The following is a 26,190-nucleotide window of genomic DNA, read 5'->3' as shown; positions in this document are numbered from 1 at the left end:
AATGTCCTTGGAGTTAATAGCTTTAAATGACATCAAATCAAAGACTGACTAATAATAATTGAGCTCATCAGCTTCTTTTATCACTGTGTGGTTGGGTCTGCCTCGGTTTTTAATGCTCCTCAAAGACAAGGGAAGTGTATTTACAAAGGACTAATTAAAAACCTTTGTAATCTTCCTTTTTTAAAGACGATTAAAGCGCGAAGGAGACCGACAGATGGGTGCAAATGTCTGCAGTTGTGTGGAGGCTGCCATTGGCTCACATCATTTGTTTGTGCTTGTTCTCAGCTGTCATGCAGCACATGCACCATCACTTTAGAACCCCCCCCCCCCCCCCCAGGAGTCATTAAAGTTTTATCTAACCTTATCACACAGCCCAGAGAACTTGTTAACATTCTGTCTCTGCTGTTTAACAGCCGCTGCAATGTCAATGTGAACCCTTCCCCTCCGAAATATTTAGGCTGAGCATTTCTGTGCCTGAATGCAACTGCAGTCTAACTGATCAGACGCATACTGAGAGAGGAGAGTCGTGAAACATGTCTAATTATCTGTGTCTATGTTTGTGGCAATTGTGACATTTCATCTCCATAACTACGCAGGCCACAGATCTTTAATACTTTTCCATAAAACAATAGACATTATTTTTCCATTTTAGCTCATAATTAAATCAATAAAGTAATTGTTTAACTTTGTTACAATATATTTTTCTAATAGCTAAAGGATTTGTGTAGGAAAACAGGAAGTAACCCACAACAACATGCTTCCTTTTCAGAAATAAAGACATGCAGAAGCTAGCGAATCAAAGACAGGAAGTTGTTGAAGACGTTCTCTCCAAAGCTTTTTCCTCAAGAGCTCAGAAAACTGTCACGGTGATTCTCCCTGCCTGTAATCTGTGGTGTGACTCTCCACATCTCACCAACACACACTCTGTTCACACCAACACACACTCTGTTCCCACCAACACACACTCTGTTCCCACCAACACACACTCTGTTCACACCAACACACACTCTGTCCCTACCAACACACACTCTGTCCCCACCAACACACACTCTGTCCCCACCAACACACACTCTGTTCACACCAACACACACTCTGTTCACACCAACACACACTCTGTTCACACCAACACACTCTCTGTTCCCACCAACACACACTCTGTTCCCACCAACACACACTCTGTTCACACCAACACACACTCTGTTCCCACCAACACACTCTCTGTCCCTACCAACACACACTCTGTCCCTACCAACACACACTCTGTTCACACCAACACACACTCTGTCCCTACCAACACACACTCTGTCCCCACCAACACACACTCTGTTCACACCAACACACACTCTGTTCCCACCAACACACACTCTGTTCTCACCAACACACACTCTGTTCCCACCAACACACCCAACACACACTCTGTTCCCACCAACACACACTCTGTTCACACCAACACACACTCTGTTCCCACCAACACACCCAACACACACTCTGTTCCCACCAACACACACACTCTGTCCCCACCAACACACACACTCTGTCCCCACCAAGACAGACACTCTGTCCCCACCAACACACACTCTGTTCCCACCAACACACACTCTGTTCCCACCAACACACACTCTGTTCCCACCAACACACACTCTGTTCCCACCAACACACACTCTGTTCCCACCAACACACCCAACACACACTCTGTTCCCACCAACACACACTCTGTTCACACCAACACACACTCTGTTCACACCAACACACACTCTGTTCCCACCAACACACTCAACACACACTCTGTCCCCACCAACACACACACTCTGTCCCCACCAACACACACACTCTGTCCCCACCAACACACACTCTGTTCCCACCAACACACTCAACACACACTCTGTCCCCACCAACACACACTCTGTCCCCACCAACACACCCAACACACACTCTGTCCCCTTCACCTCCCACTGCCCAATCACAACTGTCCTTCTGCTTCAAACCTGTTGTTACATCTTGATTTCACACTTTCTTATTTATTTTTGATCCTGACCTTTGCGTGGCTTGTGGAAAACAAAACTCGTGTCAGGCGATTCACACCTTTGTGAAGAACATGGAACGGAGCTCTGATCTGTGACTCACACAGTCGCAGAACAAGACCCGTGAATTCAAATGCTACCGCAGGAGCAATCTCCTGTTTCCTACCTTCCCTGTGGAGCCGGGTATACAGGGGAGAATGGACGGTAGGATGGAAATGGTTGTATTAAATTACTTTGGCCTCGATTTCAAGGAGATGACGCGAGTGCAGGAGGACTTCTGTAAAACCAATCATTACTTTACACATAGTTTATCTGTAGCGATTTTCAAAATGTGGGAAACGTGCACAATCCAATACGATAAAAGGTCTTAAAAGTTTAAAACGGAGGTTTAAAAACGTCATTAAATAAAGATAACTTTATTAAGTCGTGCACATAAACTTCTGTCTGAAGCTGTGAGCCAACATCAAAACTGTGACTTTGGTCGAGGGTCTTATGAATTGTCACATATCAAACACCAGTGTCCTTAATCCCACTAAATGTCAATCTGCAGACACGGGCAATCAACAAATCCGTGACGTACGAAATGCATGAAAGGATCATCAGGTTTGAAAGTGTTCGCCTCTTTCTTCTTGTCTTTTATAGTTTAACATAAGCCCTAAAGCTTCACTGATCAGATATGATCACATCCCAGTTCTCAGTGTTTGATGTGCGACACTGAAATGTATAAGCTGTCATCTTGTCAGTGTGTCGGGCCGGCAGACATACTGTCAATGTCACCGTGCTTTATGGGAAATGACTCATGCTAATGCTCTCGGGGTCTTGCAGTGGTGACGGTTTTTGTTCTTATTATCCTTCTTAGAAACAACAAAGCAGAGAAATAACAGAGATTTGAAAAAGATGCAATTTCTTGAATTGCTTTCAAGAGTGAAAACTGTGTTTTTGTGTAACTCTCTCTGCATCAATTGAGAATTGTGATTGTTCCCGATAAGGAAACCTGAGTCGAGCTCTCTGAGATGATTATATGTGAGTGTGTTTCTACGTACCTGAAGATGCAGAGGATCACAATAGCTGTGGTCAGAGATATGAGGGAAACACTGTGGCCGATGGTGTAGCCGATTTTCACTTGCCAGAAAAACTTGCCCTGAAGAAAAGAAAACATTTCACAGTGAAGGAAACCGAAACCTCCCAACCTTAAAAATGCGCTTATCCAGACAAGCCTGGTTTGGACACTTTACGGGCAGAAGAAACATTTATATTAAAGAAAGATTATAAATGTCTGTCTTTTTATGCCTTTAATACTAATTTGAATTTTTATTAAAATTAATTAATCAATTTTTTTAATTTTTTTATTGTAATGTAGAGACAAGGCTTTTAATGACAATCATGTATTGCGTTACAATTATGTAAAAAAAATTATATTTGGCCTGAAATCATCTGAGGCCTGGAGCCCCCCCTGCGAACTTTGGCGCCCCCCAGGTTGGGGACCACTGGTCTAATGTGTAAATAAACAACCTTATCATATGAAAAGAACGATCTCCACCTCGACTAACAGAACTAAACTTTACTTTGATAGTTCAATTAGATTTTGCTAAAACAAATAGTCAATAAGTGAACGTTGAAGTGAGATTTTTTAAGCTAATAAAATGTGTTTATTTTTCAGACTTTTCTCTGATATTTTTCAGCTTCTTACAACAACTCATAAATACTCACTGTATGATAAGGGAGCGACAATCTATACATGTAATAAAAAAAAACTTCTAATAATTACTGACTCCAAAGACCTTTTAAACAAAGAATAAAAACAATCAGTAAAACTAGATTCATTCATCTTACTTCATCACATATGGAGCCTTTTCTCAGAATATCTTCACTGCAATGTCGCTGCCATTGCACTGTATGTTAAATGCTGGGTGGAAATAAGATTAAAAGCTCTGCATACTGAGATATAAAGTATTCAGAAAGGCCAACATCGAATTCCTTTTAGTGTATTCCACCAGCCGGGTCCCTCCTGACTTCCTATGTGGCATTTAATGAGTCTCAGAGAGCAGAGTGCCCAACAAGAAAGCTTTTACCACCCTGCAGCGAACATCCATTTTCCACCCTGCTCCAGCTAACCCACATTAGTAAACTCCACATTAAAATGAAACATATTTGATGTATTTATTCCATTTCTAGCCCTGAAGTCAGTATGAATAACCTATAATGACTTGAAATGCTGACAACTGAGGCAGGAATTATGAACGGATCTGCCATTGTTAATACAAAAAGTGTGTTTTGATTCATGCCTCAGCAAAAATGAATTCTTGGTTTATTCAATTGAGAATATTTTCGCTTTTTAAGTCATTAAATGTTCAAGCGTAAAAGGAATAGTTCAACTTGTGTTGCCCCAAGTTCAATACCACTCTTTTCTGTGGCTTGATTAAAATATTTTTTGTAATTGAACTAGGATAAAAGCTGGAATGAGTCACTCGCAGTACCAACTAACAGAAAAGAATCATCTGACCCTGCAGTTCTCCTCAGTCTTTCAGAGCAGACAGTAATTACTGATCACAGAGGAGCATTTAGCTACTAAGGAGACATATTCCCCTCAGGAGTTGGTGTGTGGAGAGTGAATATTGGACTTTTATTCATCTGGTTGCCAGAAAACAAAACTGAAAAATACCATAAATACTAAACAAAGTGATCATTTATGAATGTTGTGTTGACAGCTTGTTTTCAATGCCCCTTAAAGCAGAGCACACTTATTTTAGCTAGACTAAGCTAGACAGTAAGCAGGCTGTCTCAAAAGTTAAACATAATTATTGACTACAGTTCAAATTATTTAGCATGCCATGTTTATTGTGTTGAATAGTGAGCCTAACATAAGGTGACCAGATTTTCAAAATTAAAACAGGGGACATTTTGAGTTTTGCGGTCAATATATCATTAACATATCCAATTTTCTTCGCTGTTAAAGAAAAAAGGGGGACAATTCTGGTTCAATGTAATTCGAACATTTGAACTGTTGGATACAAACAGAAGTACGATATATATGAGACTTCAAAGGTCTTTTATTTTGAAACTGTACATCAGATTGTCCCGATTCTCTCTGAGTGACTAGATGGGGTGTCCCGCTATCACCCTGGAGCGAAATAAGTCTTTGATGATTTGACAGTTTTTGTTTTATTCTTATCTAAAAACAGAGGGATGATAGCTCATATATGAGACTTCAGAAGTCTTTTATTTTGAAACTCTACATCAGATTGTCCTGATTCTCTCTGAGTGATTAGATGGGGTGTCCTGCTATCACCCTGGAGCGAAATAAGTCTTTGATGATTTGACAGTTTTTTTTTATTCTTGTATAAAAACAGAAGGACGATAGCCCATATATGAGATTTCAAAAGTATTTTATTTTGAAATTCTACATCAGACTGCCTGATTTGCTCTGATTGACTAGATGGGGTCTCCTGCTATCACCCTGAAGTGAAATAAGTATTTGATTGACTTCGAATGACTCTTTGATTATGGACGGTTATCATTAAATAATAATCAAAATATTATCAATCGATCTAATTTGAGATTTTAAACAGCATACATTTTAATAGTCACCCAGTGAAAATGTCAGATATGTCTTCATAATTGTATCTTTACATTTTACATTCACTCAGTTATAATGTGGTAGTTATACGTAGTTTGTTTTAAATTATTATTGATCACATTATATAGTAGCCTACATATTTCTTAATTTAAGCTCCAGTATATATGAATATGTTTGGTGTGTTTTTTTAGGTATATTTGTTATTGACCGAGTAAACGCTTTTATTTTGAAGGCAGTTTTTACAGGCCTCTACCGTAATGCATAGGATATTCGCGCACAGCAATACAACGTGCGGGCAGGCTTGACTGTGTTTTCCGAAGTAGGGGCTGGTTTGACCACGGTCTGTTTACCCAGTGTTTCCTGACATGAAACGTTTTTATTTCACCTTGCTATGTGTTTTTAACGTATATTAAAAAACGGGGACATTTCCGGGAAAAGTTTCAACCGGGGACAGGCCAATACAAACGGGGACGTCTGGTCACCCTAGCCTAACATTTGTTGGTTAACTTATTTTTGAGCTTGAAACAGATGCAAAACTAAAGTTTCCCTCTACCTCCATTTTTGTGCCAGGCTAGGCTAAGCTAACCACCTCTGCGGCAGCACTTTACTTAAAACACAAGAGTGGTATTGATCTAATACATTTACTCTTGGCTATAAGGCAAATGTACCACAGTATATTTCCTAAATTAAACTCAATTTTCTTTCTGGATGTGAACAGAAAGTAGCTGTTTATTCCACCAAAAGCCAAACTTAAATTACAATACTTATCAAAGGATTAGCATGGACAGTTCCGCTAAGCTAGGCTAAGCTAAACGCTGCTAATTGCTGCAACTCTACTTAAAACACAATCTAAGTCATCTCACTCTTTTAAATAACTTCAAATAAGCACATTTCCTACAACAAATGTCTTAAATAAGCATCACATTTCTTTCTGGATGTTGGTTTATTCCATCTATAGTATAATTTAAATGACAACTGTTTAATATCTACCGTTTTGTACCTCTTGTGTTAGCCTACTTGTATTCCACCCTGTCATAACAAACACTGGAGTATTGAAACCAACAACCTACAGCATTTTTTCCTGACAACAGCGACCACCCACAGAGAAAGGAAAAGATGTTTTCTAATTTAATTCTTCCTGCCCACTGGGTCTCGAGAGATGATTTCCCGCTGAGCTGCGCCGTTCATTCACAATGATACAACTGGGTATCTTTACTGAGGCTTCTTATAGACTGCAGTGTTTTTACTCACATCGTCGCTGGTGCTGTTGAGATTGTATCCACAGTTCATGGCGATGTCAATAGGATGCATTTCAGTCCAACCATCTGCCGTGCAGGTTTTGGAGAGGTTACCTGGAGATAGAAATGACATGAATGGGTCACAGCCACCTAGAGGCTTGATTTATTTTTGACCTGCTCACAAAGTTAGTTTAAAATTGCTCCATGTAGTACTTTGACACATACTGCGACATTGTCAAAAACACTGCAAAACCTCAAACTCCACAAGCTTCTGTCCGACTCTCTCCTGCCAATCTGAGCCATTAATGACTTGTGCGTGATGTGATTTTGCAGGAAGCCACTTGGCTGTTACATGTGTTGACATTCTGGTCCTTCCGTTATCACTCAACAGTAAATAAAGATTAGATGTATTAGAAATAACCTTTTATTTCTCTGGCAAAGGCAATTTGCACTTAATTGTAGCTGAATCACTTTGTGAAGAGCAACAGAAAGTCTGTGATTTGGTTTATACATGGTATTTATTTAAGGGCTTATTTATTTGTGCTGTACCTGGGTTTGGTGTTGACAGATTGACCCAAATTACACGTCAACCCAAATGTGACCGACAGCCAAAGTGCTCAGTGCGTGTAAGAGAAGCAAATTAGGACTAAAAGCTTTCATATGGAGGCGATGAGCTGCAGAGGGAAGCAGCAGGAGGTCAGTGTGTGTCAGGGAGAGGTCATGTGACTGTTTTCTTTGGTTGCTTTATTTGAGTGTCATGCTGAGATGATATACAATATTTCCCCTTCATCTTCTCTTTTATTTTCTCTTCAGTTCAGTCCTATAATAACCTATTTCATGGATGTGTAAGTCCGACCCTCTTGGAAGACCTTGACTCAAGGACGTTTCACAATCAGTATTGAAAGAGCTTTAACACATGCCTGGATTGTAAGGGCTCTTTTCTTCACAAGGCTTTGCTTTGTTTTCAAGTGAACAGCAGCATGTCTCTGAAGCATGCAGAGATCTGTCCTCCCTGCACTCTACTTTACCCTTTCCAGCTCTGGAAGATTGAATATTGCATTTTTGAGACTGGTTTCAATATTTGATGTTTGCAACACAAATGAACATTACGCTGCCTTTGGTTAGGGAAAAGAAAATGCATTGCTCATGACACTTAACATTTGAAAATAACTCCTAACCCTTAAACAAGCAGAGGAGGAAGTTTGCTTTTCGCTGGTAATTTCTGTGGAAAACCTATCAGTACATTGAGTGAGACACATCCAGCAGATATATCAGTGTGAGTGCTGCTAACGCTTTGGGAGATTTTATAAGGTATGGCCATTTATCAGATGACTAAGTTGGCAAATAGACAGAACATTTCATTCCGCTCCCTCTGGTCACGTTACTCAGACTTCACGAGTGTCCTCTTAACCTGGAAATATCAAACAGGAGAAAGCTCAGCATGTCAACGTGCCTCAGTTTATGTGTAGAGATAGAGAATCAAAAAAGGGAGTCAGAAAGAAAGTGAACCAGAGGAAGCGAAACCAGGGAAACAAAAATCATGTTAATTTAGTTTTCTAAAAAGGTCCCGTGTCATGGCCATTTCTACTGATCATAATTCCATTGTTGAGGTCTACTAAAATAAATGTATATTGAGCAATTTTCCAAACGCCGAGTGTGTGGGTGTGAGGAAGTCCGCGGATTGGTCCAAACGTAATGGCTCCGCGGACGTTACGTTGCGTCACTATACCCGAAATACGTCACTATACCCACGAAGTAAACAATGGAAAAAGAGAAATGTCCAACGAGGCGCTCTGGGGCAGCATAGACAGGTCTTCTCTGTGTTAGAGTTTTACTCGCATGACATGGGACCTTTAAGTAAAAGATCTTCAACTCCATATGATAAAAAGTTCATGAATATTATGGACTATGTATGATAGGGAAGATTTGCACTACCTAGTTTAATAAAACAAGACGAGTGCAGCTATTAAAATGCAGCTTCATTTTAACACCTGTTCATTATTTAAGGATGGATTCACGTAGGACAGCTTTGAAAAAATACCATCTGGACCCTTCAGACGCCCATATGATTCTTCTTCTTTTTTAAAGGGCATAACCGTATCTTATTAATTTCTTTAACTCCCCAGCGTCACGTGCTTAAATGTGCAGGTGCCTTTTGGGAGGAAGCAGTGGTTATTGTAAATGTTTTTAACATTGTTTAGAAAAATGATGGATATTGTCCAGGGATGTGAAAACTGAGATTGACGTGTCGTTGATAATAAAAAATTGCACTCTAAATGCAAATGTAAACAAATTGCTTGGATCATTTATCAATGTCAGAACACAAAGTCCGACCAAACTTTCAAAATAAACAAACTTTATATATTTATATATTTAATTTGAGTTGATAGAACTAATTAGGCAGTTGTTATCTATCCGGTTGGTTCTGCCTCAGTAGGAAATATAGATCCCAAAACTATGAATGCAGATTTTTGTGTTTATTTTTAATGGAATGTTTTTGTGAATGTTTTTGAGCACCCCCAATTACATAACACTTACTATTATATCTTATTAAAGCTTCAATGTTATACTGAGATATAAGCATCAGTGTCTGACCTGCTCAAAAAGACAAACCATGAGAATCAAAAGGTAATCATAAGCATGATACAAGATATATTTAATAGAAATATTCATAATATTATAGAGGCTTTTTAAAAAGGGGCTTTGGTGGTTGTCCCTTTCCCTTTGGGCTCCAACACATTAGGCGCCTTCTGATTAACACATTTTTGTGTTGCAATAAGTTAGTCTCTCTCCGTTGGTGCGCTGGGCTAATGCTAATAATGCTAATGCGAGCAAATAAAATGGCGGCTTCACAAAACCTTTTAGGAGCTTTACGGGCCGTGGTTTGCAATCCGCCCAGCCAATCAGAAATGGGAACCTCTTTCTCCCAGGAAAGTATCTGCTCTCTAGCAGGGACTGAAAATGGGGTGGAAAGGTTCTCATTGGTCTGAACGCAAATTTTCGGAACTATATCGGAACTATACTGGGAGAAGTACTCCGGTGTGAAAGCGCCTATTGTAAGTGATAGACTAAGGGGGGGAAATCTCTAAGAGGTTAACCAATCACAACAGAGCTGACTGGGCTCTGGTTTCAGACAGAGGGTGAAAAGAGGTGCTGCAGCACAGGCAGTATGAGAAAGAGCTTTTTGAACATTAAAGCATGGAGACATGTCAAACTACAAATATGAGACCTTAAAATGAGCAGAATATGGCTCCAATGAAAACTTCTGTGGCTGTCTCCTCTCCGTTTGAAGCATTTTTATCTTGTTTTTTGCCCACGGCTTTAAACCCCTCCTGGCTGCCCTCCAGTACACGTGGGGTTTAAAGTGCATCTCCATCTTTGAAGTGTTACATTTCCCTGAGTCTCTAATTTTCAGTTTGTCTCCGAGGTGTTAATGCCTGCATGAGTGCTGCAAGAAAAAAAGTTCACGCTTCAGTGAGCTCAAATGGCTCAGGGGACATGCACCATTTTAAAATGTGACTGGCTGTTAAAGAGGTGATGGATTTGCCTTTTCAGCGCACACAGAAAATGGGAATATTGAAGTGTATTATTGAAATAATTACGAGGACCTGCAGGTGTTAACACAGAGGTGTACAGAGAGGGGGATTATACTTTACTTTGAGAAGGCTGAAAAGTATTTCCGTCTAGGTAGCACAGCAGTCAAGGGCCCATCAGCCCATCTCCAATAGTACGAATAATTGGAATATAGCACTTCTCTCAGTAAATGGAAAATATTATTGACCTGCTGGGTCAAAGAGGCAGAGGAGAAGGTGAAAAGCTCAGGGAAATATCTCCGAGGCGATGAAAAGAAGAAATGGATATCCATCAGCAGAGGTCTGAAATGACTCTGAGAGGAGCAGAGGAGAAAATGACCTGAAGAAGAGATTATTTGGGTCAGAAAACTGATGTTCATGCTGTGCTCAATCCCAGAGGTTCACTGTAATAACCTGATCTTGAATCATATGAGATTCATGGCTGTTATGACCTGTGGCTTTTGTTCTCAGTGTAGATTCAACCTGTGCAAAGTGTCACTATATGGAGGGCATCAGAATAGTATCAAATAAAAACTGTATTTCAATATTTAACTAGACAGTTGGGGGATGTTTTGTTTCTCTACTGTGACCTGTTTAATGTTCAAGTGAGGTTTAAAAGAGTTCAAACCCGTTGAAATGACTTCTCCATTTTCATTGTCTGCCTCTTTCTCGTCAACAAAAGCGCAGGAAAGAAGCCACAATTTCATACTAAAGGATGATGAGAAGCTAAAAACTCAACACATAGACGCACAACACAAACATAGGGGTGATTTTGGCGCAGTGGGTTAGAGCGTTGATCATCAGATCAAGGGGCGATTCCAGTTCGAAACCCGCCTCGGGCTCCACTGCGTCAGGCCGTTGCGTCCTTGGGCAAGACACTTCACCCAAATTCGCTCCTGTGGGTAAATGTCCACAGCAATGAGTCTTAAGTCCCGGACACACCAATCTGACAACAAAGAAACTGACACAGACGGACCCGACTGTTGTGTCACCTCACGTCTCTGCGTGTTGGCCATGTGTCGCACTGGAACACACCGCAAAGACTTCAGCCGCTGGCCAAGAAGCACGTACGAACTGCGCATGCGTGAGTGGCAATAACTCTCTTTACCAGCAGGCGGCGGTAGTGTGTATTCGTCATTCAAAAGAGGCAACAAACAGAAGACAGAGATAACCGAGAGAAGAAGAACAGACTGCGTGATAACCGAGAGAAGAAGAACAGACTGCGTGATATAAACAAACAACAAATAGCGCGTTCCATTTTCACTCTACAGCGAGAAGCTCACGGGGCTTTCCCCAACCTGTGTCGAGAGCTGGAGTTAAATGAAATCTCACATTTGCCTTCTTAAGGTTAGGGTTAATAGTTTGTTCGGGTCCCTCACTTCCATTTAGCTTCTCATGCACTGATTCGCTAGCTGAACAGCCAATCAGAGTGATTTCTTTTGCCGACTGCCTTTGGCCGACTTTTTTTGGCCGAAAAGGCCTGGCTGAAAAGACCCGACGGTGAGGGACACACCAATCTGAGTAGGGCGTGTCGACACTCATCGTCGGCCTGACGCCCACCGACGCCAATAATCGGCCTTGTGTGTCCGTGCCATCACAAGTCTAAAGGCCCGGACACACCAGGCCAACATTTTCGTTAGTCGGACGACGAAGCGTGCCCTGTCGCCCAAACTCAATTTGGTGTGTCCCGTGACACGCCTTATATACGCACGGCCGATTCAACATGTTGAATCGGCCGTGCGTCGGCCACAGGCAGTCGGACAAAGAAATCACTCTGATTGGCTGTTCAGCTAGCGAATCAGTGCATGAGAAGCGAAACGGTTGCTTGAGAATGTCTTCCGCAAGCAACACTCCAATGGCTGATAGCTCCAGTACCGCACGAAACATGTTTTCGATGGACGAGAGTGAAAATGGAACGCACACGCTATTTGTTGTTTGTTTAGATCACGGAGTCTGTTCTTCTTCTCTGTCTTCTGGTTGTTGCCTCTTTTGAATGACGAATACACACTACCGCCGCCTGCTGGTAAGGAGAGTTATTGCCACTCACGCATGCGCAGTTCGTACGTGCTCGGCTGAAGTCTCTGCGGTGTGTTCCAGTGCGACACATGGCCAAGACGCAGGCGAGTTCTCTGGTGACTGCTTGGTGTGTCAGGGCCTGAATATGTGTAATGTGTAATTGTAAAGCGCTTTGAGCACCTGCAAAAGCGCTCTAATAAAAAATGTGATTTATTATTATGTATCCCTAACAAGGTCAAAAAAATATGCTCAAATACGTCTTGAAAGTGACGAAAGATGTGCAGCATTAGGGGGGTTGTGATTAATAATTGCTGAGTCACCACACTAACAGATCAATGGAGATGTCAGCAACTTTTTCTGTCACAAAGGAACCAGAGTGAAGAATAGATGCTGTTGTTGTGTCAGGTTTGCTGAGGGAGCTAAAGTTTAGACAAATTGCGTGTCTATTGAAAGCGTCTTTCAGGAATTGATTTGCAGGCAGCGTAGGAGTTGAGAGAAAAACAATCATACAGGCAAATGTCAGAAATGCACGAGAGAAGATAGCAACGAAGAGTTTACAAGATTGAAATGGCGTAAGAAAAAAGAGTCCTAGATAAAAGGTGAGTCAACGAAGCACTTTTCTAATGTTACTCTTTCTTATCTTGAGTCGTCCTCTGTGCCTGGGCTCGTTCCAAAGTAAAGGTTAGAGGAAGAGCTTCGTGCTTTCTTAAACCCCGACTGTAATCTGTGACCGAGTTTACCCTGGCACTTTTCAATCTGTCTCACGTAAACACTCCATGTTGTTTACAGTAACCTGGATTAGCTGTTATCCTGGGTTAGAGGGAAACTCCCAATATCTGTCATTTGTATCTGCGTTTCTCTTGAAGCACCTCGTTCATACGGTCAATCCCAGTGAGGTGATGTTATTTAAAGGGCCCGTGTCATGCTTTTCCGGTTGTTACCCGTCCCCTTGTGTGTTATGAAGGTTTTTATGCATGTAAATGGTCTGCAGAGTCAAAAACCCTCAAAGTACACCCTGTAGGGAGTAAAACTCTAACACAGAAAATACCTCCCCAAAACGCCTCGTTGGAGATTTCTCATTTTCCATTGTTTACCTCCTGGGTGTTGTGACGTGGGAACACCCAGAGGCCACACCCTCTGCCAGCCTTTCACGAAACAAAGCTTCCCAAACCTTTCAGCGATTCATGCCGGTTACGTTCAGCGTAGGGCACTGAAGAACGATGCTGTTCCTACTTTGTTCGGACCAGCGGGAGATTGGGGTACACAACCTGTAAGCATTAATTGTTGTTTGTGTATTTATGATGTTTAAAACAAACAAGGTATCTACCACGACTGTTTAAATGGATAAACGTTTTTCGGGCTGCTAAATTGGGATCGCGGACCCATTCTCACACCGTTTATAAACCTTTTTCTTACTCAATATCAAGCCACACTTATTGTTTTTACTTCGGCTGTGAGTGTTTGTGTGTGCTCAGGATGAGTTTCGCTTGTTCTCGCTGTATCGCAGACCCGGAACCTGTCCGTTCCTCGCAGCAGATCGCAGCAACGAGCCTGTATGAGAAACCAATGTGAGTTTGGAAAATTGCACAGTATAAATCTATTCTAGTAGACCTCAACAATGGAATTATGATCAGTAGAAATGGCCATGATATGACATGGGACCTTTAAAGCACTGCTAAATAAGAGTTTAAGGGTGGTCCATTATTCTCACTCTTTTAAATATTGCACACAAGTTGTTCTGAAGTGTTTACAGATTATTCCGGTAAATACCAAAGAGGCTCATGATTGGATATTGTCCTCCCCGGGCTTTCTGCAGCGTTTCTCATATTGTTTTCCTGATGTCCACAGGAGGTGATGGCAGTTTGATGACTTGAAAACGGTTCATTTGCATGCAGGTGACACATTCAATCTCCAGTATTGACCAAGGGGCTGAAACAATCACAAAATTATAATAAATTGTACGTTTGTCCTCCTAGCAAAATGACAGCACACGGTACAGTGTTAGCGCCTATAGGCTTTTTTGCTTCAAAATACAGCATTATTAAATTACAGATATTTTAATTAAAGAGGCCCTATTATGCTTTTGGGGGTTTCCTCGTCTGCAGAGGCTAAAATCCCACCTTTATGAACAGTAAAGCATGGAAACACGTCCCAGTAGAGACACTTAATATGAACCTGAAAATGAGCAGAATATGTCGGCTTTAATTACATTTTCTAAGATCTAATGATGAAATCGTTTTAATAGTGAACTTTTATCCACTTTCAATTAATAACGAACATAATACTGAGAAAGTATTCTTAAAGCATGTTGTGTTGACATTAAATAACGGAGGATTTGTCTACCTTTGTGCTCGTCGCTGAAGTAGCTGAAGTAGGTCGGGCAGGTTATTGTAACCACCTCCCCGACGCTGGCTGAGGGCCAGCAGGCGATGATGTCCCACATGCCCTGGCACCCTGCAGCAGGAGACACATCGTTAACATGGCATCACTCATGCTGTCTGACACACACACACACACACACACACACACACACACACACACACACACACACACACACACACACACACACACACACACACACACACACACACACACACACACACACACACACACACACAATGTGCATTCATGACACATGACACACACTGCGGAGCTCTTGTTCAGCGTTAAGAGGAAGAACATTTATTGCAGACATTTTGATTTGTGTTATGAATGTTGTAAAAAATGTACTTAAATAAAAATGTATTCTTTAAATGTTCCACAACATATGAACAGGAGGAAACACAGGTTTGAATCCCTCGGCTTTAAATCCAATTTACAGACATATAGTCACTCACATCTGTGGAAAACAACTTAACATATCAGATTCAAAATAAACGAAATATTCTGAATTCAAATCGAGTTTACTGCAAACGTGCACTTTCTGTAAATCGTTTTAATATATGAAACACAGCAATGTGCAGAATCCGAAAAAAAACAAGAACACAAGCGATGACCTATTTCTTAGATGGATGGATTTCGGAGGTAAAAACAATTTCTGTCAGAGTGTAGACATCTCGAAGTCAGCGCAGTGACACAGAGTACACAACCTGTCAGGAAACATTCATTTACGACCTGTTCTGTTTCAAGGAATTGCTGGGCAGTCTCTATATTGAATACGTTGCATAACTTAATGTATGGTTTCTCACAAATGCACACTGCTAATTCATTTATTAGGGATGTGACCTGTACCTTCCTGTGGAGGAAGCAGATAGCAGGGAGCAGAGAAATGATTGCAGAGATAAGAAGGAGCTGCTTCCACTCACGCAATCCACGTGTATTATTAAAACGAGACCAAATGGAGATATTACTGAAGCATGCTCGTTCAGAGGGAAGGTCGGAGTGTGTATACATTATATATACACACCTATTCCCAGTGTGTAACCCTCCCTTCAATCATGACATGTTATCCTTCCTATTTCCATCACCTTGAGTGACAATAGTGTCTAGAAATACCATTATGACTTCCTTCAAGGTCATATTTTTGCTTTAACCTTATATCATAAGAAACCTCCTCCCCTCGTGGTTTTAAAGGCCCTGCACACTCCGGTGTTTTTAATTATTAGACCTCCATTCAAGGTGCAGACTGGGAATAAAATAAAAAAAGTTGTTTCCTTGGCAAGTGCACTACTTTCTTCTAACAGCCTATATTATATATGGAAATATTACAGTTTACGCCTATCACAGATCCTGCAAAATGTTGATTTATATGCACTCAGATCGACCCTAATGTAAAAAATGATGGTCGGCGCTCAATGTTAGTTGTTAGTCTTATTGTGATTAAGGGTATTCTATTTTTGGAATTAGGGTTCCCACAATGCTTGTTAACTTAAAAAAAATGTCCACAGTAATAATAGGACCTTCTTAATTCCCCTACAACCTTAAGGTTCAAGGTTCAAGGTTCAAGGTTCAAGGTTCAAGGTTCAAGGTTCAAGGTTCTTTATTTTCAAACTAACATAGCTACAGAGTAATTATGTCGTTGAAAATCTTAGGTCACAGGCTTCTCCAACAATGCAACACACTAATACAGATAAGCAGACAATATTACAAAAATATTAAAATATACCATATTAAAAGTAATACAAAAAGAAAAATAGTTTTAAAAAAGTTTTTTTTTTTAAACGTAATACTATATACCAAATAAAGCCTGACATGACTTATCAGAATATCTTTAAGGTCATCATACTACGGTATAACGAAATATGGTAGGTGTCTCACTGCAGTAAAGAAATAGAAATAGTTACAAATGAATAAAAGCATCGATAAAATCAGAAGTAGCAGCAATGATACTGTTTTACACTGACACACTGATACTGATACATATCACTGATACACTGTTGGATTGAACTAAATTAAATCATAAAGGTCTGTGGTTGCAAACTGAATGTTATATACTAAATACAGCTATTAACCCGCCTTGTTCTCCTTACCTGAATTGTTTTCAAAAACACATTTGAGTGTACTGTTGAGCGGTAAATCAGAAAGTCAATCTCCACACCAGGCGACTGCTCGAGCCTGCGTTCGTATAATAAATAAAAGCAATATGTCTCTGCAGAAACTGTGGCCTGCCTGCTATTATAGAGCCTTATCCGTCCGTTATGACTCTACCTCACTACTTATTCACTTATGCCCTTTCCCATTTCCCTCTAAACAGCCTCCTGCATGCTCTAAAAACAGAGGAGAATACGTTTTTGAAAATGACCTGAAGTAACGTTCCCGAAGCTGCTGTCCTCACAGCGCTCCTTCTCCAGCTCGATCTCGTTCACCACGTCGCACATCTGCACCGAAAACACCTGTGGAAGGAGGCAGAAAGCAAGTTTAAGTGTCAAAGGGCTTTCATCCCGCCGCAATTAGTCACTGAGAGAGGTTTACATTCTTGCTTGTAAATATTTTATGTAACATTTCCCTTCATCACATTCCTGCAGCGATGGCCTCTGATGCCGTGTTTTCACATTAGAAAGAACCCCGGGCTAATAATACACAGAAATGTCTAAAATCCCTCTTGCCGGGCAAATAGATGCTATCATGGAAATGGATTAGGAAGTGGAGAAGGCAGCCGCTGAGTAATCTGCTGCGATTGTTCATCTGTGTCAACAAAGACTGAAAAATGCGAGCTGACAGCCGCTGGTGGGTCAATGAAACTCTGAGAGAGCAGCGAGGAGCGGGAAAAGGTCAGTGGAGGCGCAGAGAGAGTACTCATGAAGTCCAAGAGAAGAGCTTCCCCGGCCTCTGAAGATAACGGAGTAAAGGTCACAGTGACGAGCCAAAAAACAAAAACTTAAATCCCAGTTCTGCTTATTGGTCCTTGTCAGGGTTCATACACTTTTTCACCAATGACTTCTCCATGACTTCTCCATGACCTTTACCTAATCTTCCATGACCAAAACAATGACTCTCTCTCAGCTGCTGCCTAACGTGACACATCGTCAATAAAGAGGCCCTATTATGCTTTTTGGGGTTCTCCCTTTCCTGTAGTGTGTTATATAGGTCTTTAATGCACGTAAATGGTTTGCAAAGACTAACATCCCAAAGTTCTCTCGCACATTCCTGCCTGAAACGCTTCCATTGGACTCCTTTGTTTACTTCCTGAACATAGCGACATCAGTTTGTAAAACGTGCGCTTCTATTGGCTATCGCTCCAACACCTTGTACGTGATAGGCTAAGGGGCGGGACATCTCTAATGGCGCATTTCCACTGCAGCGGGTAGCCCCGTTTAAGCGTCCTTAATCGTCCTCAAGCGGCCAGGCCAGTTTTTGGTGGCCTTTCCTTATAGCGTAGCACCGGCTAGCGGGTACTTTTTCCCTCTTTTTCCGGCCCCATAAAATCGTGGTTCTATCAAGCCAGGGCTGAACTAGTGACGTCAACACTCTCGACTGCTGATTGGTCAGAGAGAATCGTCACAAGATCATCTGATCATCCCTAGCGTCGCATATATATATCTAGAAGCAAGCTTGCAGCATTTTTATACACAGCATTTTTTTAAACGGAGCTACAAAAATGGCAACGTCAAAGAAGAGCACATCGTGGTCGACCGAGGAGGTGACGATGTTCCTACATCTCATTGGGGATGATAAAATCCAGCGGGAGCTCGACGGAACAACTCGAAATGTGAAAGTGTTCCAGGATGTCTCTGCACAGATGCCCCGCCTACACTGCGTTGCTGCCCAAGGTCCTAAACTGTAATGGAAATGCCCCCACGGCCAGCGAGGCAGCCCGAGGCCTGAGCGAGGACGCTTAGGGTCGCTTAAACGGGGCTACCCCGCTGCAGTGGAAATGTGCCATAAGTGGTTGACCAATCACAACAGAGCCGGCCAGCTAACCAATCAGAGCAGACTGGGCTCTGGTTTCACAGCCCATGGTGAGAGAGGGTGAACAGAGGGTGAGAAGAGGTGCTGCAGCACAGGCAGTATGAGAGAAATAAAGAGCTTTTTGAACATTAAAGCAGAGAGGCACTCAATACAAATGTGAACCATTACCATAATATGTCATTTTTTAAACGCCCTCTTTAATCCAGTGTTGAGCTGACGAGTAAACAGGATCCTGTTTCACCTCAGATGAGACAAACACAACAAATCCTCGTTACTGAACGACACAGAGACGCCCTTGCCCTCAGTGTTCCTCACAGCCCAGCTGAGTAAATGCATTGTGGTGTAATAGCTCAATGTAATGAGGCAGAATAAACCCAGACGTAACCTTGTTTATCATTTACAAACAGGATTCAGTACACTATTTACCATTCCTGCTGAAGCTGTTTGTGCAGGAATATTTAAGAGCAAACAAACACATTACCGGGATTTCTGCACGGACGACTTCGCACACTCAATTGTCAGTAACACAGGCATCCAAGAGATGTGTAGAACGAGTTTCTACTCAAATAATATTTTGAAATGGGGTTTTTTCTTTAAACGTCACACTCCAAGTAAATGTTTACAGTATGGACGTTCTGACTGATGCTCCAATTTAAGCCATAATGTATGTGGATGCAGGGTTTGTCTGATTTCATAACATTGACATGATAATAATGAAGACAATTGTAACAGGGTAACGTCTCAAACGTAGATTGTTTCGGTCAAAATTAAGATTGTTTTTAAGATTTATGATCACAGGCAGGTATAGATAGACAGGAGGTACAGGTAGACCGAAAACTAAAATTGTAGGAATTTGAAACACGAGAAAATGAACCGATATTCACAGTATGTACAACTAGGGGTAGGAAGCAGGTGATCAGGTTGATTGTGGGGTTATGGTAGGGAAGGGAGAGGGCGTAGTGATATGTCTGGGGCAGGTGGAAAAGCCAAAAGGGCATTTGGTTGACGGGTAGAAAATTGACATGTCCAGAGTTTCACACCAGAGCATGATGACGTGATTTTAAACTAGGCTAATCCTGGTCCAATATATAACATGTGTGAAACTAACAGTATTTACACATTCATATTCGTCATAAAAGTCTCACAATATAATTTAAATGAGTGCAGGAAACTGGAAAAAAAAGAAATTCACCTCTTAAGTCGACATCTTAAACTCGGAAAGAACTCTTGAAATCGTAAAATCTGGGGAGCAGACCTAAATAAAAACTAATTTGACGAGGGGAGGATGTGAAGGTGGTGAGATGGAAGGAGAAGCTCAGGTATGCGTAATCGGGTCAGACAGGCAGGGAGCTGATTGGCAGGAGATCCCCTCTGGGAGCAGGGGAGGATCTGATTGGCTGGGAAGAACCTCAGGGAGCAGGGAGGGTGTAACGAGGCTGATACAGAGCAGGTGTGTAGGAGGGGAATGAGAGCAGGACAAACTCACACAGGGGAGACCTTGAAGCCTTTCCCATTCTCCTGTTTGTGTGCCATTGATTCCTTTCAAGATAATTGAGGAGAGAGGAGACAAGGGAACAGACATTCAATACATTGAGACATCCTTTCCCTCGGAGACGTCATTTTAAAATCTGTAAATGTAGCATCTGCCGTACATTGTTCTGTGTTTTATGTCAGAACAGATTTTAATCAAAACGTAAAGGCCTTTTGACTCGACTCACAGCGAGGCATAATAGACGAGAATAGAGACTACAGATGTCAAACTTTTAAATATTTTATAACCGTCAGATGTTTGATTGTGCACTACACATTTGAGCAAGTAAGAATGGAGAAATCAAAAGGACTTTCCGTCAAGGCCGTGACAGTTATTGTTATAAGTTCTTTTTGTATAAAACCACATCTCACACAAGTATTTCATGTTTCTCTGGACTTTTAAATCTTACACATACGAGCTTTGAGGATTTAAAATGTGACTGACTTCCTAAAACACTGCTGTAGCCATCTTCTAAAATAAGGGCTCTCTTTCTGTTTGTATGTACTTCTGCTCTTCTGACGCCGAGCTGCATGACAATCATTAATCCGATCAACTTCGATCTATTGATGAGGACTCAGAGTAGTGCAGGGATGAGTGTGAAGTTGTTTTGATTAGCGATTCTGTCGAAAAGCCGCGAGCAGAAATACCCGAGGCTAACAATCACCCGAGCTAAATAAGCTAAAGGCTTTAAAACAATTCTGCCTCAAGGGCAACACCTGTAGTTCAACTTTAATGGAAAATATGAAGAAAAAACAGCATCTCATAGCTCCGTGTTATCACTGCTCCACAGACTCAGTCATCGCCTCACTCGCTCCTTCCTAATGGACGAGGTCGCCCTGACACTATCACAATCCAAAGCACTTTGCTCACAGGAGTCCATCCAACGTATCCTGAGGTAACTTCTGCCGGGAGACATCTGCTAACATAACACACAACAGGAGGAAATCTCATGTTGGTCAAACCCCGAGGTAACCTTATTTAGGATTAGCATGAAATTAATTGTTGGGCACTCCAGGGAGGATTTGAGTCCAAAAGCCCCTCAGGAAGCTAAACCAGGTTCAGGCCAATCCAGAAATGCAAAGTAATAAGAAGTAAACAAGGTTCAAAGAAAACGTAAATGTTATGCTCCTAGGGCTTAACAGAATCGATAGACTCTGTAATCCCTGGTTTTATCTCACGACTGAAAAAAATACCGGGTGCAGTGTTTATGACTTTAACACTTATTGTAGCACCATGTTAAAGCAGCAGAGCCTTCATATCCTTCAGTTCATTGTTTTAAAACTACAACTTGTCTGTGTTGCCTCACTGCTTTCTTTCTAACTGCTGTTTCCAGCTCAAAAACACTGACAGACATTACAAGTTAGAAACTAGCTGGTGAACAAAGTGGAGATATTTGGAAACTGGTGGAGACCAAAACAGAGCAACAAGCAGATTGAATATGTCACTTTCATCCACCAGACGGCCAGAAAAGGACAAATAAATGCTAACGTTTGGCAATTGTTGCTATATGATAGCACTTCACTGTATGTGTTCCACTATTCGGCACACCGTTTTGACAATAGGAGATGCATTGGTTTGAATATTAAAGTTAATGACGCTTCTGTTTCAAGTTCGAGCTATAAAGTGGTGCATGAATGAGCCCTAAGACCCAGAAAGGACCACTTCCTGTTCCCTTGTCTCGTAGTCAAGTTTTTTCTAACTTGTTTGTGGTTATCCCATTGGATTTTGTTGAGGATTCCCTCATGATGCTAACTTCTGCGTTAGCCTTCAAAGCTACGTCATCCCTGCACCACTCTGCATGCTGACTCACTGTCATGCTGTCAGGCCTTACTGGGACACAAGAAAGGTCAAAGTCAAAATGTCTGCTGTGAAAAAAAGGGCTAACCATTAAACTCATGTGTTTCGAGAGCAAGGCTTCTCTCCAATCTCCAGCTAAGAACCCAGATTCCCACTTTAATTTGATATGAAATTGGAGAGATGTTTTTGTTTCTTCAGGCTTTTGGAGAATGCAAACCAATAGCAACACACATGTATTGAGTCTGTTAATGCTGCAAAAACAGCAGGAACCAACTTGAATAAAGTCTCTCATGATTGGGGGGTTAGACATGATATGGGAATCTCTGCAAGGACTTGTAGAAGGCTGCTGGGATCAAACTCTCCTCATAGTTTATTAGTTCATAAACAAGCATGTCTGTAGAGCCAGAGTATGGGTTGAATGTGGAGTACTTTGGATTCTGTACCAGGGCTGTATGCTTGAATTCAAAACACTGATGACAAATACTAAGTGCCTCAAGATGCTGTAATATGTACACTTTGATTCGTTACCTTAATGGGCGATGAATCAACACCCCAAACAATGCAGATGATTAATGACCTAAAGGACTCGCAGTGTCTCCATGAGCAAAACATCCCATAAATACCTGCCAGCCACGAGAGTTCGCTCATCACGAGGGCTGCCAGGCTTTGAGTTTTTAATATTAAATGGTCTTGCTTTGTTTGAGGTAACGATCAAGTAAAGTATGAGGAGAGCTGACAGGAAAATGGACGTTGTGTAGTAATGTGTTTATCCTACACTTCACTGAGAGCCACATCTACCATCTGCTGCTTCAGCCTCATGTTGTTCCACTAAGTGTGTGCATCGGACTCTTCCTGCCAAACAAACCTGATAGGAAATTAAAATGTGTGATATGGAGTAAACTGCATCTCCCAAGTGTCTCTAATAAATAGTGTAGGTCTAGGAAACGGACGTGAGGAGATCAATACCGCTCTGGAGTGTGTGCATGAAGCTACACGTAGCCAATTAGTTTAGCATAAAGAGTGGGCACAGGGGGGAAACATCTAAAGTGTCCTGACAGGAGTACAACATATGCAGAGCAGCCCCTACAAAGCTGAAACGCAATATCTTGTTTGTATAATCGCAGTACTAACAGACGGAGATTTGTGCTGGAACTATTTCTCTGCAGGCGCTGGGGCACAGCTCTTTGTCAATTCAAACCGTAACCCTGACTGAGGGCTCACTAAACGGAGATGTACACGTTCACTTTGTGTTATTGCAAAGCAGGAAGGTGAAAGGCACAAAGTAGTGGAGCATCAGTGCTTGAGTCGCTAAAATATGTCAACACATGACGTATGGCGTTGGTTCTTTTAAGCCTCGGGGTGGGCCAGACATCTGAGAGTTGACAGAAGTGAGGAGCACATTTTCACACAGTCACTCGGATGTTCACAGTCTATTCTGCCCGGAAATAGCTGCATTGACAAGCGTTTAAGGAAGTAAAGTGTCAGATGACTAAAATCAAAATGTTGAATATGTTGAATATGTAAATATGATATCCTCTGTTGTTTGTATGTTGTTTTTATGTTTCATGTGGAACTAAATGATGCAGGTCTCCCTTGTAAATGAGATCGATGATCTCAAGGGACCAATCTGTCTAAATAAAGGTAAAAAAAAAATAAAAAAATAAAAAATAAAATAAAAATACACCAGCAGCCAAGTATAATCTGAAATGTTAAAAAGGACATATGATGCTCATTTTCAGGTTCATATTTGTATGTATTGTCTCTGCTGTGACATGTTTCCACGCTTTAATGTTCAAAAAAGGTCTTTATTTTTCTCATACTGCCTGAGCTGTGTGGGAGAGAAACTCCCTGCTCTGGAGGGAACATTACATTACATGTCCCTTGTTAGACACTTTTATCCAAAGCGACTTACCTACTCAATACTGTGGGCAATCCCCGCAGGAGCAATTTGGGGTGAAGCGTCTCAGGGACACAACGACATGCTGACTGCAGTGGGGTTTGAACATGTGCTCCCCTGATCCCAACACCAAGGCTCTATCCACTGCGCCACACGCCACACATGGATTTAAGCCTTTGCAGACCATTTACATACAAAACAAACTACATAACACACACTACAGGAAAGGGAACACCCCTAAAAACATCAAAGAGACTCCAAAAGGATTTTCTTTACTAAAATTGTCTGTTGTCTTTCCTTCTCAGTGAAAGACCTACCTGTCAAAGACAAAATGCAGAAGTGAAATAGTGTCGGGAGTTGTGTGCAGTGAGGGGAACTAACAGCAGCAGAGCACTTCTTAATCGAGATTAAATATGACACAAGCCCATAATGAACAGATCAAAAACCCAAGGCAACTTAGAGCAGGGCAAAAAGATACTCCCCTCGTGCCGCAGGAAGACGGATGATTTCACTTCTAAATCCCTCAAAGATTGTTTATTCTATTCCCACCGTGCATACAAGTGCTCATACGCCCACAAAAATGCCTGCAGCAAAACTCTACTGCACTGAAATGGGACTTAGTTTTCACCACATTGCACAATGCACACACTTCCCCTAAAACAACATGAAGAAATTGTGCTTTTAGTTCAGTTAAATGACTCTGAATACCCTATGTGTAAGATGTCAGTACTTTTCTGTGCTAAGATGAATTCACCATACAAATCAAGCCAAGAGTTTTACATCCAATTCAACAGGATGACCTTCAGAAACACTTCAAATTGAAAAGGCTTCTGGTTCACCAGTTTATCAGACTGCCATTGAAACATCTTCATGGTCATCTTTTAAATAGCAAGAACAGGAAATTATAGAGTTTCATATAAAAGAGATTGACTTCTGACGGTAGGTAAAAGTGCGTCAACTCACAGACAGATCTGATTGGCTATTTACTGACAATGTGAGCAGAGAAAAAACACGTAACACTTATTTCATTTGGAGTTTTCCAAAGGACAGATGATACATGACTCTAACGGACGAATAAACATTTGCCCTGCAGCAATGACCGCAAAATAGATTTAGGAGGAAGCCAAAACTACAAGTCATCATAAAATAACATGAATTGTCATCATAACGACTCATAAAACAGAGCCTTTACCTACAAACTATGGAACAATGACTTCCAAATTGATCTAAATGTGGTTCTCATCGCACTTCTCCTGTGCTTACAATGTAAAAAGTGGCTTTAATAACCACGCAAACTAATAATTATTGGCTTAAAAAAACGAATTATTCACCAGAAACCGTACAATATTTAAAATCACATTCAAAAAAATATTGCTCAAGTGAAGGATCTCCTACTTACTTTTGGCAGAAATCCGTAGAAGAGCAGTGGAAAGAAAATCTGGGAAGCATCCATTCTGTCTTTAGTTCTTAGAGATTTCTTAGTAAAGATAAGTCCCGTAGATATGTAAAAGTGTGTGTGCGTGTGTGGAGGAAGCGTGTGTAAGTGTGTGTTTTAAGTGTGTTCCCGCAGAGAGATGAACCGCTGCCTCTCCATCGGACTGCGCTTCTCTCTGTGCAAGAGCTGCTTCTGTATCCGCCTCCTATATCCCCTTTAATTCACAACTCCTCCAGACTGAGTCCCACGAGGCAGTCTATTAACTAGGCTGTCATTGATGGACTTATGGGGTTAAAGGAGGACACAGTAAGAGGACATCGTGTAATTGTTCTGGAAGTGACTCCTCTTCACTTATGTGATGACAGTATCCAGGTCTCAAACCAAACATACAGCACGTATGTTTTATTAAATGTTCAGAAAAACCGCATCTATTCACTAATGATATGCACATTTTAGAAGATGGTTTGTGGAGATAAACAGTAGGGGGCGCTAATTATGTGGTGTCAGTCAAGGAAAGGCAACAAGATGGATATGACATTTAAATTTGTCTTTGGTTTCCGTCTCCTTATTGCTCCACCAAGATATGTTCGTCTCTTAGTAAGCTTCATGTGCTACCTGATAAATTCACTGACTTGGTTGGTTACCCTGAAATACCAACGTTTCGACCTCAACACACACAACAAGATACAGTACGAAAAAACATGACCTGAAGGAATCAATACAGTGCTTTTCTGGCACATGCAATAATATCAAAGTTT

General features: G+C 41.3%; 1 protein-coding gene across 2 annotated transcripts in view; it reads right to left on the bottom strand.

The window, feature by feature from the left end:
- Window positions 1-25,653, bottom strand: part of vipr1b (vasoactive intestinal peptide receptor 1b) — a 48,360-nt gene extending 22,707 nt beyond the window's left edge. The window contains exons 1-5 of one of the 2 annotated variants that reach the window (XM_079661352.1): window positions 25,397-25,653; window positions 17,166-17,256; window positions 14,768-14,878; window positions 6,850-6,950; window positions 3,065-3,162 (exon numbers count right to left, since the gene is read on the bottom strand). In XM_079661352.1, the coding sequence (XP_079517478.1) occupies window positions 3,065-3,162; window positions 6,850-6,950; window positions 14,768-14,878; window positions 17,166-17,256; window positions 25,397-25,450 (455 nt within the window). In that variant the 5' untranslated portion in view covers window positions 25,451-25,653. Of the gene's footprint in view, window positions 1-3,064; window positions 3,163-6,849; window positions 6,951-14,194; window positions 14,655-14,767; window positions 14,879-17,165; window positions 17,257-25,396 lie in introns of those variants that run through there. The other variant, XM_079661353.1, reaches the window with a different exon arrangement.
- Window positions 25,654-26,190: the final 537 nt, after the last annotated feature.

The sequence above is a fragment of the Notothenia rossii genome (genome assembly GCF_949606895.1).
Source record: "Notothenia rossii genome assembly, chromosome: 12".
Taxonomy (NCBI): domain Eukaryota; kingdom Metazoa; phylum Chordata; class Actinopteri; order Perciformes; family Nototheniidae; genus Notothenia; species Notothenia rossii.
This window is presented reverse-complemented; position numbering and strand designations above follow the sequence as displayed.